The 14135-nt window shown below is 39.0% G+C and overlaps 1 protein-coding gene across 1 annotated transcript in view; it reads right to left on the bottom strand.

Moving 5' to 3' along the window:
- Positions 1-14135, bottom strand: part of AFF2 (ALF transcription elongation factor 2) — a 338660-nt gene that overhangs the window by 249713 nt on the left and 74812 nt on the right. Inside the window, exon 2 of the mRNA XM_058848030.1 lies at positions 3781-3901. Within this exon, the coding sequence (XP_058704013.1) occupies positions 3781-3901 (121 nt within the window). The remainder of the gene's footprint in view (positions 1-3780; positions 3902-14135) is intronic.

Genomic DNA, 14135 nt, shown 5'->3' with positions numbered 1-14135 from the left:
GGCCAACACTCAGTTTGAACTTACATTGGCAACTTTTGTTAAGGATAATAAAAATTGCTTTTACAAATACATTAATGGTAAAAGGAAGGGTAAGAGCAGCCTTTGTTCCTTGTTCAGTGAGGGAGGGAACTTAGTAACTGCAGATGAAGAGAAGGCAGAAGTTCTCAACACCTTCTTTGCTTCAGACTTTAGTGGGAAGATGGCTTGTCCTCAGGACAGCTGTCCTCCTGGGTTGGTAGATGGTGTCAGGAAGCAGAATGGTCCCTCTGTTATCCAGGAGGAGGCAGTCAGAGAACTGCTGAGGCTCTCTGGATATTCATAAATCCAAGATGGGCCTAGGTGGGATCTATCCTAGGGTGATGAGGGAGCTGGCAGATGAGCTTGCCAAGCTGCTCTCTGTCATTTACCAACAGTCCTGACTCACTGGGGAGGTTCCAGATGACTGGAAGCTGGCCAATGTGACACCCATTCACAAAAAGGGTAGGAAGGAGGATCCTGGTAATTATAGGCCAGTCAGCCTGACCTCAGTACCTGGTAAGGTAAAGGAGCAGTTTATATTGAGTGCCATCATGCAGCACTTACAGGATGGCCAGGGTATCAGACCCAGCCAGCATGGGTTTAGGAAGGGTAAGTTGTGTTTGACCAAGCTGATCTCCTTTTATGACCAGGTGACCCACCTGGTGGATGCAGGAAAGGCTGTGGATGTTGTCCATTTGGACTTCAGCAAGGCCTTTGACACTCTATCCCACAGCACACTCCTGGAAAAGCTGGCAGCCCATGGCTTGGACAGGAGCACTCTTTGCTGGGTTAGGAACTGGCTGGATGGCCAGAGAGTGGTGGTGAACGGTGCTGCATCCAGCTGGCAGCCAGTCACCACTGCTGTCCCTCAGGGGTCTGTGCTGGGGCCAGTCCTGTTCAGTATTTTTATCAATGACATGGATGAGGGTATTGAGTCCTTCATTAGTAAATTTGCAGATGACACTAAGCTGGGAGCATGTGTTGATCTGCTGGAAAGCAGGAGGGCTCTGCAGAGAGACCAGCAATGGTTGGATGGATGGGCAGAGTCTGATGGGATAAAGTTTAATAAGTCCAAGTGCTGGGTCCTGCATTTTGGCCACAAAAACCCCCTGCAGTGCTGCAGGCTGGGGACGGTGTGGCTGGACAGTGCCCAGGCAGAAAGGGACCTGGGGGTGCTGGTGACAGCAGCTGAACACGAGCCAGCAGTGCCCTGGTGGCCAAGAAGGCCAATGGCCCTGGCCTGGATCAGGAATGGTGTGGCCAGCAGGAGCAGGGAGATCATTCTCCCCCTGTACTCGGCACTGGTGAGGCTGAACCTCGAGTGCTGAGTCCAGTTCTGGGCCCCTCAGTTTGGGAAGGACATTGAGACACTTCAGTGTGTCCAGAGGAGGCAACGAGGCTGGTGAGGGGCTGGGAACACAAACCCTGTGAGGAACGGCTGAGGGAGCTGGGGGTGTTTAGCCTGGAGAAAAGGAGACTCAGAAGTGACCTTATCACTCTCTACAACTTCCTGAAAGGTGTTTGTACTATTGTGGGGGTCAGTCTTTTCTCCCAGGCAACAACTGACAGAACCAGAGGACACAGTCTCAAGCTGCACCAAGGGAAATATAGGTTGGACATTAGGAAACAGTTTTTCATGGAAAGAATGTTAAAGTACTGGAATGGTCTGCTGGGGGAGGTGATTGAGTCACCATCCCTGGATGTGTTTAAAATCACTTGGTGCCATGATCTAGTTGTGGTGTTGGGGCATGGGTTGGACTTGATGATCATGGAGGTCTCTTCCAATCTATTAATTCTGTGGAATTATGTTGAATATGTTTTGCAAACAAACCCTGAATTTAATTTTGTGCTTACTTAAGAATAAAAATCACTACATATCCACTAAGAGTTAGATTCAGCTTTTATTAGTGCCTAGGAAACTCTACTGTTGTCTTAGCAATGCAGAACTTAAAAACGAAACAGTGGTCTATGACTTTATCTTTTTTTTCTCCTAGTGTAAAGCAAAGGCAAGACCTAGCTTTCCTATTTAGTTTTGCTAAACCTGTTTCTTTCAAATTTAAGACTGATTTAACTACTAACTATTTATCTACTTTTGCATGCAATTTCCTCTCAATTTTTATCTTTCACAATTTATAATTATAATGCTTTTTTAGGGCTGTATTGTATTTTTCTTAATTACATAAAGTTTACAAACTTCTTTGCTAAGTAAAAAGCAACTAAAAAAAATATTTGTCCAGAAAGACCATCAGGATAAATTTTTTGTTTTTTAGTCATTCAGTTTTTGAAAAGAAACCACATGTGCTGTGTATATTTGGTGCAAATATACACAAACAAAATACATCTAAAATCAGATATTGTCATTCTTATTATACATACAATAGATATTGGTGGTGTATGATTTTAGTTCTTGCCACAAAATTTTGCGGTGTTTTGCCTACTGGCCTACCTCCTGAAATGACCACTTACATTAGTCTAATGGAATTATCCATACAATATTTACAATAATATTGAGTAGCTATGTGGACTAGTAATGTTCCACAGGATTAATTTAGCATGGTATCAGACATTTACCAAGTATCTGTCATGGGTAAGGGATCTCTCAGCCGTGGGTAAGGAAGTAATCTTTACCCCTGAGAGGCATCCCTGCTCAAGCAGAGGGATGCAGTGCAACTGCACTTCATGGAGAGATTAAACTGGGCTCATCCTAGTGGTGATATTTACAGGGCTGCTAATCAGTAGAATAGACAAGACAGACATCTGCACTTAGCTCTGATATCTTGTTCTGTACTTTGGTTATCTTCCACTTCGGGGTTTCAAAACCACCTTTTGAAATATTTGTCAAGACATCTTCACTCCCTTGAACCTGAGCCAGGGACTTTCCAGCTGGCAAGTTCATGCCAATGAAGAGAGGCCTGTTGCTCCTCAGCCAGCCTGAACCAAAGTACAGCCAGGAGTCGAGTGCATCCATCACACTTTCGTGGTCTATAACTATTAGAAACCATTTGATAATAATTTTAGTCTTTTCTCCTCCTTTTTGGGTGATTTTCAAAGAGCCCTCATCCTCCTTACAGCTGCTAATAAAGTAAAATGGAAAGATGAAGTTGTGGTCTTTCAATGGATGCCACTGATTGGGAGGAGAAAGAGATATGGAAATCTACATTCTGATGAATTCTTTAGGGAGTGTCTTACTGAAAATTAAAGCAGCAGAAATCATAAAGGGGGACATCCCTTGGTGATGAAAATCTCAGGAAGCAAAGCTCCTCAGAGAGAAAAAGACTTCTAACAAAAGTCCCTTTCATACCCTTGTTATGCTCCCCAAAGATTGTCTCCCAAAAGACTTCTCTGGATGGTTATGACTGTGCAAGAAGGATTATGGACCCATTATTTATAGAGAGGACATTGGATTTAATAACTCAGATATATTTTCTTCCTAAAAATAAAAGAACTTAGTGTTAGCTTTGTAGGTACAAACCCACTTACAGAAATACCAGCTGCACATTACTTCTACTGCAGGACTTTGCTGCATGTTAAGAGGAAGAAATCTTGACCTGGACTGTAACCAAAACCCCTGATTCTGCCAATGCAACCTGGGCAGCACATTCAGTTTGCTCTACTGCCAGATGCTGATTTGGATAATTAGTGTATTCAAGAGCATAAGTATCAAGGCAGGTGCAATACTTCCATTTCTTAGAGGTCATGAGAAGCTTTATTTGTACTTGTGTAAGATATTCTGAAAATGCAAAATGTAACAATGTAATTTACCTTGTAGGGTTCCCCAAAGAGGTTAAAACCTGAAGCAAAGAGATCTTCATCTTGCTGGACTTCCTGGTTTCTTCTCTCCCATTCCTTCCGCTTAAGTGCACTCCGGTCTTGCTCATAGTGACTGGAGAAAGACAAAAATGACAACACATTATTTTCCCCATAATTTTGTTACACATTTATTACTGTCAATAATAGCAACAAAACATCAGAAACAATGCAACTCCTGAGGATAACTCTGAAAGAAACAGCCACTGAATAGTTTCCTGGAATTTAAATCTGGATTTATAAAACTATGCAAAATAGCGCAGTAGGGAAGTCAGAACACTTCTAAAATGGAAAGTGTTTCAATGAAAGTTTTCAATGACAAAATATTGTTTACAAATTAACAGAGTATTATGCAGAAGAATAAAATACATTTTGACATCCTTGTACTAACAGCCTGTAAACACATGTGGACCTGCATACAAATGCGCACACGTGTGCCCACAGAACATGGGTCTGTGCAGGGAAAGCAAATGTGAAGGCAAGGAAGCACAGCAACATCTACAAATCCATTACACTAAACATCCATTCCAAGGCTCCAGTTCAGCCTCGTGTGATTTAGGCCACCTAATTCTGTCCCACTTCTTTTTAAAATTTATGTATGGCTTCATTGTAGATGTGAAGAAGGGGTTAAGGAGTGTTTTGTAGAAGCAGGCTGCTGGAAGAGATTTTAGGATAGTTGATTCCAGTATCAGATAATTCTACATATAAACACAGAAAAGGATCTAGCACCTCAGTGTAGCAATGGTGAGTGGCACTTATCTGGGTGTCAGCTTGCTTTGTGCACCTGCCAGACCTAGATGACAGGCTGAGAGACCACATTCACTTCTCCCCTGAATAACACTGAAGTACTTAGGTCTCTTGGCTCTGCTAACTACCTCCTGCTCCTCTGAGGGAAGAGATATAATTAAAACCCTAAAGGAGAGGGAAAAATAGCAAAGGAAAGAGGAAAGGAAAAGATACATACTTCAACTTGCACTTACAACCTCTCATGTGACAAGCATTTAGGGACACTTTTGTGCTTTCAACCTGCATTTGATTTGTTAGGAGGCTTTTGACTCTGCTTTGTGTCAGCTAATTAGCTCCCAAATTCCAGATGACAATTTGAATAGCAGATTCAGTGCATGCCCTGATGTTATCTGCAGTAAGCACAATCTCCCTGATAGATCCCGGCCCTACATGCACACATCCACACACAGCCTGTATGTACAGATGCTTACATACAAACACACACATTCCACCTGTAACAAAAACCAGTTAATTTTCCTATTTCTGGTGAGAATGAATTAAATCTCCAAAGAGCTCCACTGCACTTGGAAGATAACCAAATATCTACAATTTTTGCCTTTTTAGCTCAGCATGATGTTGTATTGAAAGCTTCACACCGAGAGATATAATGAGGAATGAACTGCACAGTGATGAGGCTTTAACAGTGTATAAAGTCACTGATTTCTGAGTGAAACCACAATTACTAATTTGAAGCACCAGCTAATTAAAACCACAGCTATGTATTTAGCCTCTTGTTATACCTACTGCAGTTTATAATTATGAGGACCTCTTTATCTACTCAATTAAAGTTCTTATGATTCAGGCAGGTTGTGTTTGAACCTGCAAGCCCTGTGGAGAGCACAGGAAAGCATATGTCTGTTGCCTGATGACTCCATGTAGCCTTACACTTATACACTTGTTTTTGTACAGGCAAGGAAAGAAAAAAAGAAAGATATGCCACAATGAGATTTCTAAGTAAAAAAATATGAATTAATAATTGGTTTAAGCAATTCAAGACCACTCAGACTTGGATTGAATAAGGCTTGATTATGGCTTGTAAACTGAATGCAAAGCCACCTACATAGGCTGAGCTGAATGATTTCCATCCACATTTTCCTTCTACAAATAAGAAGGCTAAAAATATGCCATGTTTTGTTTTATTTAATTTAATTGTTTATAACACCTCCTGATGTACTGAAATCACTAATATCAAGAGCAAGCTCCAGAACACTTATAATCAATGCTGTATTTTTGCAGAAGGTATAGTACTGTTTGCTGGTTTCCTGAGGGAGACAGAAGGGAAATTGTTGTGAGGACAGTCACTTTACTATTCTACAGATGACCACATTGCTAATGTAACAATCGCAATTGTAAATCACAAGCATCCTGTTCAAGAGGTGAAGGGGGGAATGAGTATCCCTTCCTTTCATATCCTAAATCAAGATAATAATCCACAAATACAGGAGTAAGTGAAAGCAAGCTGTTTCCCAAAGTGGTACACAAAGATGAGGCCAAGGATGATTCCATCTCTCCCCAAAGCTTTGCTGGAGTAGGGAGCGGGGTTAACCAAGAAATAATCCAGTCCAGGAGCAGTAGGAACACACTATATTTATCCCTCTCATGGGGGTCTTTCCAGAGATTTCTCTGGCAGTTTGACCCACAGACTGTATGACTCTTCAGCAAGATCAGGTCATGGTGAAGTAATAAACCCAGTCTCATGGATCTAGTCTAATCAAGATTTTATATCCCGCATAAGCTATGTTTGCTATGGAAGCACTCCCATCCCAGGACTGCCAGCATTCACCTCAGAAAGAATTATTCATGAAAGTTAGAGCTGCGTTTTGCAGCTTCCCAATGCCTTCCTCGGCCTGGGGTTTCAGGGTGAAATACTGGGCACATTCAAATCAAACAATCTGGCCACTGAACACAGAGATCACAAAGTACAGCATACAACACATCTCACCCGTCATGTGAGGTTACAGCATTTTGTTATCTAAAAGCCAGCTCAGGTCACAAGCATGCAAAGTATTTGGGAAACCAAGTGAGTCATTATGCCATATCCAAGCTGAGAAAAAGCAGCAAAGACCCACTAAGACTACTAAGATACGCTTTATGACACATTACAAAACCACAATTTCAAAAACTATGAAAACAGCACCGGCATAATTCAAAATGGCATAATCACTTTAAAAGACATTAACTTAAGTAAACACAGTGTTTAGAATGTTAACATTAAAACTTTGAAAACACAGTTATTTTCCAACACAACACAGTGAAGTATTTCTCTTTTATTGTGTTTATGAAATATTTCTATTTCAGGCACCCTAGAGGTGAGTACAAAGGCACACCTCAAGGCCAAGACCCCAACAATGTTTACTGCCAACAAAACTGTGAGAATCCATGTTACAACAGAAGCAAAACCCTAAGTTTTTCTAAAATTGTTACCACTACTTCAATGCAAATCTCACTCTCATATATTCTCTTGTGAGAACAAAAAAGGAATAAAATTAAAACTGCATTTTGAACTTTCTACTGGCAGAGCCACACAGCAGCCGTAAGTGTACAAAATATCTATGCAAAAGGAAGTGGTTGTTCATCCTGTCAGGTCCATTACTTGGTTTATTTCTCTGCAAATGTACTTTTGCTATGAGAATGCTTGACACGGTGCTGATTGTGGCTACAAAAAGTCAAATATTTTAAGATCATACACAGATTAGGATAACAACTTATTTGGGTTCCATGTAATTCAAAGAGGGACACTGATTAGATCTTACAGCTGCAGTGCACTGAGAACCTAATGGAATGCTCTCCAGAAATTCTTAATGTGGCCACAATGCAATCTCTGGGACTTATGTTTAATTTTTAGCTTAACTAATGTTCTGTGAAATACAGATATGTAATTAGTGGTGAAGGTGCCAGTAAAAACTATAGTCAGATACAGTGAGGAACATCAGAGTTCAGTCTGTCTCACTAATGTGAGAAATACTGCATGACTCCTCTAAAGCCAGGAGAGCAGGATATCACAATACAGACTTTCGTAAATGCTTTATAGAAAGAGATACAGGAGAAAACAGCTGTAGGCCACAATATTCACTATATCTGAGAGGGCAGTTCCCTAGACATAACTATTACATGACAACACAGTTTAAATATGTGAGCTCTATTGTTTTGTTACCACTTACTAGATTAATAATTGAATTTGAATGGGGCAGCCTGTACATATATCTGAGAAGATCAGGAATGGTGAGCAGTAAGAATAGTACAAGAGCACATGAGACCACCAACCTACAAATTACCAGTGTGCTGGATATGGCAGAAAGAATAGCAACTACAGCTGTAATGGTATTTTAGTATGTCAACATTTGGGCAGGCTGCAAACGCATTTTGAATAACAGCATTCAATATTTAATGCTTTGCAATCAGAGCAGCACACATCCATTTGCCATTCTTCTCAGCTACAGGCACCCTAAGGGTTGGTGGTGAGCTGATGCCCTGTGAGAAGCCAGGTGCTCAGCCTGTGTGAGTCTGCAGGGTGTCATCAAGAACAACAGAGCTGCACCTTCACCCCCACTGCAGCCCGCGATGGCTGAGGGGACAATCCGGCCAAATTCCTGGAGAACAGAGAAGAGGAGGTGGCTGAGGCTGAAGGAGGTTTTATCAAGGCAAAAGATAAGAGACATGCACATAGGTTTTGGATTTGAAGCTAAAAATGTGGATCTGGCGATAAGAGATGAAAGTCATATGAGTGCTGAGAAGGAGAACTAGAGGGAGAACAGAATTTGGGGCACTGGAAAGTACAGTGCAGTCATCTGTGGTGAGAGGATGTGGTGCAAAAGATCTGGAGGAAAAAGAAAAAACCCTATAGGACAGACTGCAACAAAGCAAGAGGTTATAGGGAAGAGTTAAAGGAAAGCTGATGAAATGAGACCAACAGCTAAAGGCTGAGCCCTAGCGTTTGGGGTTTACTTTCAAAGTTGTGCTAATCCAAGTCACAGAAGTCTCCCAAAGCACAGAAGACAAGGAAAGAGCCTGAAAGACTGGAGAAGGAGCAGAAGAAAGAAGTCAGACCAGACAAGTTTGAAGGAGTAATCTCTGTGATACTTAGAAAAAGTAGAAGAGAGAAAAATGATCAAACACCTCATACTTCATGTTGGAGACAAATCATGAATGAGAACAGAACACAGCTCTGTTGATTCAATCAAAACAAGAGCCCAATAGGGAAAGAATCAATAAAAAAGCAGGAGCAGAGAGGCTTTATAGCAGTGACAGAATACATCCACAAGAATAAATGAATGACATTCAAAAAACCCAGCATTTATCCACAATTTAGGGAAGAAGTAGTTGCTGTCCTCAAAATCATGTCTCAATTCACAGAAATGCACTCTACATGAAATCAAACATTTCCCTGTACTAGTTCCACTCCCCTTTAAAATATCAGATATGCCTAAATGATGAAAGAAGTTATCAAACTGAAATGTTTGTAATTTGTGAAAGCAAGAAATACACACATGCTTCTAAACTAAGACACAGTGGATACACAATGACACAATTTTAAGAAGTGAAAGTCCTTTCCCAAGGTTGTTGCTTCAAAGTTTTTACTTTGCCCACAAGTACTCAGGAAGTTGCAGAAGTAAACTCGGAAACTGGGTTTCCTCAAAAACTAACTCATACATCTGCACAAGGTATTAAACATCCCAAATCAAAACCCACTCATGAGTATATTTAACTTACAGGAGAAATCCAACTCAGGTCAGTGAGGATCTTCCCCATGCTTCAAATACATACTTGCTTTTCCACTCCTGCACAATTCTTCTTTGATGTGACTTAAAAATGTAAGGCAAAAAGCATTTCATCTGGCAATCAAATTAGTGAAAGACTACTTCTAACAAATACATTACAATGGGAATTCACCTCTACATAACTCCAGTTTTATCTCACCATAACTCCACTGATTTACTGTAAAAGCAGAGTACCACAGCTCTGCACAAAGGAAGAAAAACTGCCTTCCTTCACCTATGCAGATTCTCTCCCAGTATAAACACTGGTATTTTAACGCATTTATTCCAAATTAAAAAAGAAAAGAAAAACGAGAAGCAGTCTCAGGTCTTAAATTTCATTGCAGATCATAAAATGCATTAAGTAAATGAGAGGAATTTCAAAATCTGATATTGGCAGAAATATGGCCAATTTAACATATCTTCCCTGCTGATCTGAAGTTTTTGTTTCACTAATGATAAACAATATAAGTACTTCCATACTTAAAACAGCAAAATTCTTCTTCCTTTGTTTATCACCACTGAGCATACATCTTTGTTCTGGTAACTTTCCTACTTGAAAGAGACAAATCAAGCCATAGCAAGAATAGCTTTACAAGTTCTTAGTATCTTTCATATTTAATGTTTACTTTAACGTTGTCTTCCTTTTCATAGCATGAATAGTTATTGAGAGTATCTAGCACAGAACATATCTATCACTGCACTTCAAGATAAATGATTTATTCTAAAAGATAGAATATTCCTTCTTTGATGTTCAACAGTTCTGCAGAGAAACACTTGAGATGGTCACCGGTTATCTATCCACATGAGCTAAATCTCTTCACAATTTGCACTAAAAACAATGCCATTCCTGTAGCAGATTTAATCGAGAATACAGAAGATTAAAGCCTCCAATGAAAATAATGCCCAAGAGACGCCTGGGTGAATTATGGAAATGTAAACTAATGGTTTGGCTATTATTTTTCATATTCCTCATTCTTATTAGTTATTCCCACACAAACTAAGCACCTAGAAAAATTTTACCTCAGTTTTCCTCCTGTTTTTAGTACCATGCAGCCCCAAACCTTTCCTGAACATGAATTTGGAAGGAACAGTTCTGGGGGAATGCATAGCAGAAGTAAGTTCCTGAATAGCAAGCATATAAAGAATAGATGAGGTTTCAAAGGGAAGCATTTATTGTTTCCTGTATCATAGCACATTGTCTTTCAATATGATTAGTTATCAGTCTCAGTTATCAAAAACTGGGATGAAATAAAGCGCTTATGCAGTTATGCATCATTGATGTCAGCTAGGGGAGCATGAAAATCTCCATGAAGTTGGGTAATTGATGTGTAAATCAGAGCTCAATCACTCTGTAATAGAAATGGTCCCACTGAAAGTATGGTTGTTGAACAGTATTGCAGAGGGGTGGGGGAGAAAAGAGAAACAGAGTCAAGACTTATTTATTAAAAAATATAATAACTGGCAATTTAGACAATTTTCTCTTCAAAGGAGAAGAGCTGTCAGAGACATTTAAATGCAAGCTGCAGATTACTATATTTGGGTATCCTTCTTCAGCAATAATTAACTGTTTCTGTTTTATTAAAATGCTTGGGGACACTGTTATGGATATTTAAAAAGCAAATTAAATGAACATGTTCATCCTTTGAAAGGTAACACGTGTAAATGACATCAGCAATTGTAATTTGCTTAACAATGTGTATTCAAGGTATGTTTTGGAGTCCTATTACAGTCTTCTTGTCAGTTCAAATTTGCAGTATGAGAAACAAATGCAGAACTGAAAGAAAAGAGGGGAGAAAAAAGAGCCTAAAGAGAAAAATGTTTATAACCACATCTTCAGAAGAACATAAAAGACCAACTGTCATTAAAACATCAGTCAATAAAACAGCTTTCCAACATGTGGTATTTCTAAGAGTAAACATCTGATTCATAAAGAAATGAGCTAAGATAACATTATGGGGTTATTTTTGTTGTCATTTTTTTCCTTTAAATGAACGAATGTATATTATTAAGGTGTTGATACTAACTTCCCAGAAACAACTGGAATCCAGTATTCTAGTTATGACTTGGAATAAACCACTGATAACCTCTAAGAAACTTAAATAAATGTGAAATTAAAGAGCATTTTTCACATCAAATGAAATACATTCAGGACACTAGAGCTGGATTAGGAAGCTTTATTCGACGGGTAATGTGCTGCAACTCTAAGGGGACTGATTACTACTAGAGGGTTGACTAGGAAAGGAGGTTCAACCTTAACTCTCAGTTTCATTGCCTGAGTTTAACAAAATATGGCATATATTTTTTGGTTTGTGGTTTTGTTATTGTTTTTTGGGATTTTTTTGGGTGGTGTTCTTTTTTGAAGGTTTTTGGGGGGGTTCTTTTTTTTTTTTTTTTTGCTTGTTTTGTTTTTGGGGGTTTTATTGGTTTTTGTTTGTTTTGTTTCTTTTCATTTTGATCTGTCCTGGGATTTGACATTTCTATAAAATTCACTGAAGGCAATGAAGCCATGAAGCCTTTGCCAAAGCATGTACTGTGTTTCAGAGACACCTTTTAACGACTTCCTCGCTGCTGTCATACTTCACATGCCCATCTCTGTATTAATGTACTAAGGGTGAATATAGTTGTGTTTAGTTGCATGCTGTGCATTATTCTTCATACACATTAATAGCAAATGTGGCATACTACTGCTACAAAGAGTACATTTTACATATATTACTCCCAAGACATGAAGCTACTTTGAATCAATAAAAACCTTCTGACGGCGATTGTTACAGTGTGTTTTTCCTTCACCTGAACAGTTGAAATTGTGATACATTCCTTGGAAATGTCCATTTCATTTTGTACATGTACCATTTTCAAAGATTAAAATATTTAACTTAACGCTTCATGTGTACAGATTGAATTCTTATATCTGAACCAAAAAACATTTTGGAACTCTAGTTTTGTCTTTATCTTTTCTCATTATTATAATTAATTTTATTTATTTTTTTAATACTGCCACTCAAAACTTCTTGGGGACCTGTAGGATGCTTACTTAAAAATGGAATCCACATGTTTGTACTTGCTTGTAACTTTGGTAGTGACCTCCAAAAGATGGCAGAAGAGACAGAAAGAAACCTTGTCTTTTAAAAGTGTCACATAGCAATCATTGATTAACACAACCTTTGGGTACAGATGAATCAACAGAATCAACTGCTTCGGTATTTTATTGCAGAAATGCTTTTGTGTTCTCCTACAGATCTAATAAATGCATTCATTTACTAACAGGCACCTCTGGTCCCTTGAGCATTATCACATGCTGTGCAGCTCTGTAACCACATGTTCTTAAACTTAACATGTGCTGAAGAATACCACCACAGGAAAATTAAGAATTCAGTAGGATGACTATTTCATTCATCACTTTTAGACTGAGGGAGAAGTTCACGCAGGTCTCGGTGTGCTGTGCACACACACAGGCTGATTCAGACTCCAGCGCACAAAAAATAGTACTGTAAACCTAATATAATTTAATAGGTTGTTATTTAGGACATTGTCTGGCTAAAGAAATTATCATTTACATAAATTATTCTTCTCTCAAGTGAAATCCTATCCTATCTAATTGCCTCCATGTGCTTTGGTAGAACCAGAGGAAAGGACAGAGATGATCAAATAAATGCAAGGTCCTCTCAATTTAAATTCAAGTCCACCTGCATCCCCTTTTCAATGCTGTTGTTAAACATGTTGCTCATATTAGGCACTTCCAAGTTGCAGGAGATGCAGTGATCTTGTAGCTTCCTAAGACCTAGTGCTCATCAGGATGGGAAAAAACTACAACATTTCAAACTCCGAATTTTCAGCCTTCTTCCACCAGATCTTGAAAAGCCTCACAGAAACAAGGTGCCTGTTACACAGAGCTTAGAAGAGAATAGTAATATTTTGTGCTTATTTTTCCTAACTATATTCAGAGTCAGCACATCAATAGATTATCATCATCCTTGGCTTCTAGTGAGGAAGAGAATCTATAACAGATACTGTTCATGCCTTCAGCAAACATATAATGTTTATTCCTCATTTATAAACACGGCATAACGTATGACAAAATAATTTAACCAAGCCAGCACAAAGTTCATCAGCATTGCTGAGGCTTACATCCTCTCTAAGGGCATAGTTCAACTTCAACTGATGCTACTGGCAATTTTCCCAGTGAATTCAATGAAAGCTGGATGGGACCAAGCCATTTGATAATGACAAAAAAGCCAGGTTTCAAAACACAGCTAGCTCTAAACCACAGCAACTTCTTGGTATAAACTAGATTTTCTGTTATATTCTTCATGCTAAACAGAGACTTTTTTATCCAAAATCAAGAGTTTAGAACTCCTAAGTATAAATCAGCACATACTAAAGCTACAGAACTTCATTTAATTCATTACTTAAAACCAATATTGACTGCAGAGATTTCCTGGTTGACAAGGTAAATAAACAAAATGTACAAATGTCTTAAAAACAACAACAAAAAACCAAACCAAACAAAAAAAAAAAAACCTAACAAAAAAACTCCACCAATACAGAAACCAAGTGAGATACCAGATAATTTTCTAATCTACCCAGAGGCCATTATCACCTTGAGCTGAAGATCACTTATATATACATATCCATATTTATTTTGTTTTACTGGTGTCATAGATTGTACACATGAAACCTCAACCAGCTGACCAGGGAATAATCAAATTTGCCTCTATAGCACAATAAGCACTGACACACACACATGGCAGCAGATCACAGACCCTG

The sequence above is a fragment of the Poecile atricapillus genome, chromosome 12 (genome assembly GCF_030490865.1).
Source record: "Poecile atricapillus isolate bPoeAtr1 chromosome 12, bPoeAtr1.hap1, whole genome shotgun sequence".
In the NCBI taxonomy this organism is placed as follows: Eukaryota; Metazoa; Chordata; class Aves; order Passeriformes; family Paridae; genus Poecile; species Poecile atricapillus.
The sequence above is the reverse complement of the archived record's forward strand: the minus strand, read 5'-3'. Positions and strand labels throughout refer to the sequence as shown.